At 34.5% G+C, this 5,932-nt stretch overlaps 1 protein-coding gene across 1 annotated transcript in view; it reads left to right on the forward strand.

The window, feature by feature from the left end:
• The window catches only part of ACBD6 (acyl-CoA binding domain containing 6), a 146,360-nt gene that overhangs the window by 9,268 nt on the left and 131,160 nt on the right, over nucleotides 1–5,932 (forward strand). The window contains exon 3 of the mRNA XM_011361215.2: nucleotides 3,125–3,221. Within this exon, the coding sequence (XP_011359517.1) occupies nucleotides 3,125–3,221 (97 nt within the window). The remainder of the gene's footprint in view (nucleotides 1–3,124; nucleotides 3,222–5,932) is intronic.

Consider the following 5,932-nt stretch of genomic DNA (forward strand, 5'->3'; position numbering starts at 1 on the left):
TTGGGGGAGATGAAATGCTGATAGTGTTATGAGACTCAGCATAAAAAAATGAATTTCAATAAACTATAAAGCTTGTTTATTGCATGTTTAAAAATTCTACGTAAATGGTAATAAGGATTGCATAATCTACATTTATAATTTGTCATATATAATTTGTCTATTAACTTAGGAATGCAACTGTTTATCACTCCTGTTTTTGAATGTATTATGGTATTAGATAACAATTGTTTTATGCAGTAAGTCAGAGTAGCCTGAATTTCAAGTTTGGTTTTTTGTTTGCCTTTGTAAAAAAATGTTAAAATTTGTTATTCTGTACAGATGTAAATATTTTCTAATATGTAGTTATTAAGCATGCATAATAAATACAAAAATAAAAAAGTTTCTCTGGAATTTCATGAAAAATAAATTCTGGATTTCTCCCCCACCCTTCATTTAGGTCAAAGTTGGAAATTGCAATACTGCTAAACCAAGCTTCTTCGATTTTGAAGGAAAACAAAAATGGTAAGACATTCTTAGAATCTAATGAAGTTGTTGGAAATGGTTTAGGTGTTCAGGAATTAGAGTAGTGAGCAGATTAAAGAATTATTTTTATATTAATCCCTCCGCTGTAGACTGCTGAGGGCAGGCGATTGAGAGAGATTAAAAGCGGATTCTGCTTTCAGCTAAGTCTCCTAAAGGATTCTCATGCCATGGTGTTTGTACGTAGTTCACAACAGATGTACATTCCTTTCATAAGAATAGCTTCTTGGAGAGTGACCATAAGAGCTGTTGCTGGAGATTTTCCGTACCCAACATACAGTCCCTAGTGGGTCACCACTTCTCCCTCTGAGGGGTCTTTGGAAGAAGGCCAGGAGGACAGGAAAGGAGAAGAGCAGGGTAAATCCCCATTTCTTACTGTTCTCCCTGCCTTGATGTCACATCCTCTTCCCTAGTGCTCTTGCGTCCCTTGCCTCACCCCACCACAGTCAAGACGTGCTTATCATAACCTCTTGGGAAGAAGGAAAAGAAATCGGGTGCTGAGTCCACTTCTTTCCTGAATACATAAAGATTATGCTCTTCCCAATTTTTTACTTATGATTCAGAGGTTCTCTCTTATCATATGAAGGTTTACCTACTCTAAGTGAGAAGAAGAGAAATTACACACAGTTGGAAACCTTAGTTATAGCAGGAAGCACTTTGAAGCATCAGCCCAGAATTAAATAGATAGAGGGTAGGGTTTTTAAAAAAATGAAATATGGTCAGAGAGAAGTGTTAAAAATGGATTCCAACTTTACGTTCTAGAGCAGTGCTGTTCAAAATGTGGTCCCCTGGACAAGTTGCCTATCTGTGAACTGTTTGTTACTAAGCTGCAGGGAGATGCAGAGCTTGAACCGGTTGTAAATCAGCTATGGCATTAAGTGCACTGTTTAGTTCAACTGACGTGTGTGTATGTTGGGCATTCTCTGAAGAAAGCAGTGTTTTGATTTTCATTCTGCCATGAGCTTTCTTTGCCAATGATAACGAGTAGTTCTCTGACTGGCACTTTATTACCTTTGTAGAGAATACCTGACATAACTTATTATAAGTGAGTTTTGTTTCTAGAATTTCATAACTTCACCAATTTTTTGGCTATAGTTGCCTGTTTTTTCATTTCTTAAAATGATTTACTAAGTTTAGATTTTACAACCATTATAATAATAATTCAGGCAAGAATCATCATTGGATGCTAAAACCATGAGATGAAAAGCTACTGGGGAACAATATTTATGCAGTTGAACCCACAGGTTGCTTATTAATCACAAAGAAGAAAGTGGGAGAGACCATTTTTACCAAGTTGTCTATCTTATTAATGATGGGACAAACTGATAACATGTGCCTCCTGACATGATGCTTTGTAAGGGATATGTCACCCATATTTTGCTCTTAACAAAATGTTTAACATGATTCTTATCATGATAAATTGTTTTTGGGATGAAACACTGTAGTTGAAGAAACAATCAGACAAATGCAAATTGAGGAATATTTTATAAACAATTGGTTTGGACTCTTAAAAATTGATATCATGGAAGACAAAAAAGGCTAAAAATACATGAAACTCCGTGCTGAATCTTGATTGACTCCTGGTCTGGTAGAAGAGCTTATAAAGGATATTGAGAAATCAGGGAAATCTGAATGTCTGCTATACATTTACATAATAGTAATGATGTTAAATTTTCTCACTTTGATATATGCTGTTATATTTAGGGATAAAGTTTTAGGATGTAAACCAGGAACTCTCAAGAGAGTCAATAAAAATAAATTAGGAATCCTCAGAGTTATATTCATCCTAGGAGCAAGAAGGTAGAAAAAACTGTGGGATTGAGTTCTGTTTTACAGTGGATCAGTGGATCTGTTTCCTGGTTGGAAGCAGAAAATAATGGTAGGGAAAAACTGAGAAGGAGTTTGTCCTGGCAGCTTGCAGAAAAGAAGAAAAGGATGACTTAGAAGGAGACTCAGAACTGAAATATTACTCTTGGTATTTATACTACAGGAAGTCCCTACCTTCTTACTCAGTATTATTGCTGTCCTTACCAGCCCTCATTTTTGAAGTCCTTCCCTGAGGCTTCAGGATCCACTACTAGCAGCTTATAGACTAGATAACAGCAGAAGAGGAAGTTGTATTTCTCACAACTTAAATAAAAATTTTTTCAGGGAATATTGTTTTGTGTGATGATTAGTTTCCATATTACCAGAATGCCATAAGCACAATTAAATCATAAGATGGGAACTACTTTTATTTGTCTGTAGATCAGACATTTTCAATAGGGATGAAAGTTGGGTTTGGGGGAGTTATAAAATTTTAGATATTACAGTGTGGTTCATGGTCTTCAAAAATTCAACAGATACACATTATTTCTGGATTATTAAAATTTCATGGGGGAGGGTGATTAGGAAAAAGACATCTAAAAAGGCTCCTCACTTGGGGTGATGAGGTCTATATGGCTGTAGACCAATGTGAATGCAAAAAGAGGGGTTACTCATCTATGGCTTATTATACCTATATCCCCAGACCCGTAAAATGTATATGTCAATTTATTTAATAATGAAAAGAAATATGCAGTTTGCGTTACTCACAGTTAACGATGGGTCATTTTGGATATTCTAGGGAAGCGTGGAAAGCGCTTGGTGATTCAAGCCCGAGCCAGGCAATGCAGGAGTATATTGCAGCAGTTAAAAAATTAGATCCAGGTTGGAATCCCCAGGTAAGACTTAATGGTTATCAATAATACCTCCCAAACACATATCCTCTTTGTCTCAAATAAATGTTTAAAACTTAACTTAGGCTTAAGTAATATTCTTAAAGTTTTATTTTCTCAAATCAAAAGAATATAAACTTACTGTCATTTATCCATCCAAAATACTTTGCTTAAATTTTAACGCAACCAGCTACTGATACTGAGGACATCTCTGACTTGTAGAGAATTTTAAAAAACATAACAGTAATTTCAATCATGTAAAAACGTTTCCAAATTTGAAAGAGTTTAACATGAGATCATTATTATCTTTAGAAATGGTAGGTTTCTCTTTTTTTTATGACCACTTGTGCAAGTACAAAATGCTTATTGATAGAGATAAGATTTGAATAAGACATGCCTTCTGCCTGCATGTAGTTTAAAGTATATTAGAGAAGATAAAACATACTAAAATATGATAATATTATAAAACAATAACAAACTGCTGGGGGGTCCAGCTTTGGACTTTGAGGGCATTGGATGTTGTTCACTTAAATGTACACTCTTTTTCTAGTATACGTATTGGAGAACTTCTAGAAAGAATTTAATAAAGGTGGGGTTGCTATTTTATTAAAAAAAATTTTTTAAACCGTGATTGACAGATGTTTCAGTGGGGTAAAAGCTGGATCAGTACGATGTCAAAAATATAAAGTGAATCTGTTTCTTTTCAATAAAAATATTCGGGCCAGACTTTTCAGTGGTAAATGAATTCAGCAGTTTTGAATGCTTTTAGTGATTAGTTATTTCATGGGTATGTATTTATTATCAGTATGGAAGAATTTTGTTCCATGAATCATAGAATCTTAAAATGGCAGAGTTGTGAGGAACCTTTAAGATTCTCTATCATGACATATAAAAATGTGTCTTAAATATGAGTACAAAGGGGTGGAGATGACCAATCTAGGATATCTTCAGTGACGTGACTGCCTTGTGGAAGTCACTGAAACATTTCCTGATGTTTTTGATGTGCATGAGTATTCATTCTTAGAAATATTCCATTTTATTAATATCTTTTACAAAACATCAAGTTTGCATACAACTACACATCAGAAACCTTCTAGAAACTTAAAATCTGAAATTCAGTGGTCAAAACAGGTTCCCCTCCAAGCTGAACTCAGCCTGAACACATGGCACAGTGTTTGAAAAAACAAAGCAAAACTTGAATTTGAACGCCCTTAGGTGACTACCTAGCCGTCAGGTGCAGTCGCTGTGGTCTCGCTTCCTCCCTATTGATTTTCGCTCAGCTGTTTGCGATGCCTGACCTACGATGCCTGACCTACGGAGGCATTTGAGTTTATAACTTCCGATAAATGACAAAATTTATGATTTCTTACCTTAATTGCTGAGTAAAATTCTGTTAACTCTGACTCTTACAAATGCTTGCAGAGTCCATGTGGTTAGGTAGTTCTTCCTTATGGAAATCCAGACCAGCATTGAGGATGCTTTTTAAAAATATCTAAATCTTCCCTATTGAACGTAAACTTGAGTAAACTAAGCAGAACCACGGGCACTTTCAAATAAAGATCATTCTTCAGTACATTATTCTAAAAATATTTTAACATCATAATCTAGTTGTAAAGAGGTATTGTATTTCATTAACATTTTAATTTTTACATTAAACATCCTGAGCCGATTGATCCCCTTTGACTCAGACTTTTTTCCTCCTTGTTTTTGACTGGTATGGGCAGATCATAACCTCAGTCTCCAGAGATTTGGTATTCAGTTCATTATCTTTTAGGTTAAAGAGTCATTTATAAAACAATAACAGCTCATATACTGAATGTGCTACTGTCCTTTGAAATTTTCACAAAACTTAATTAGAAACAATTGTCTGCATTTTAAGAATGAGAAAGGTTTAGTACCTTGCCAGCTGGTAATGGTGGTGCTGGGATTTGGACCTATGTTTGTATGAGTCCAGAGGCCGCCGTCTTAACTTAACCACTCTGTTCTCTAGCTGACATTTCACATGTATATCATGTAAGCTTATGTGCACATATATGTATAAAAAAATCAAAGAAAGGTAGTTCCTTTTTTAATCAAAGCCACATGGTACCTTCAAATGTAAAATGAACAACGCTTTTTAAAATGCAACCCTTTGACTATGTTTTCTGTTATGTTTCATCTTAAGAATGTTTTGAATGTCTAATGTAATCAAGGCAATTCTTTTTTTTTGGAGGAGAGGAGGGTGAGTTTTTATTTTGGTATTTTTATTTTTATTATTTTTGACAAATAAAAATTGAATCTATTTAGTGTCTTCATACTGATATATGTATTGTGAAATGATTAACACAGACTATATTCTTCATCCCTCATAGTTCATAGTTATCATGGTTTTTTCTTTTTTTGTGTGTGTGGTGATAACAGGATCTATTCTCAGCAGATATCAAGTTTACAATACATTATTATTAACCAATGAATACCTGACTTTTTTTTAAGTTTCAAGAATAGTACAAGGAACTTCTGGATGGCCTTTGTCTAGGTACACCAATTGTTTACATTTGCTTTAGCATTCTGTTTACACACACACACATATAAATACAATTTTTTCTGAACCACTTAGGTAAGTTGGAGACATCATGTGCCTTTACTACTAAATACTTCAGTTTTCCTAAGAACAAGAACCTTCTCTTATATTACTACACCATAATTACCAAAATTGGGAATTTTTTCTTTAGTGTCCT

The sequence above is a fragment of the Pteropus vampyrus genome, unplaced genomic scaffold, assembly GCF_000151845.1.
Source record: "Pteropus vampyrus isolate Shadow unplaced genomic scaffold, Pvam_2.0 Scaffold65, whole genome shotgun sequence".
Taxonomy (NCBI): domain Eukaryota; kingdom Metazoa; phylum Chordata; class Mammalia; order Chiroptera; family Pteropodidae; genus Pteropus; species Pteropus vampyrus.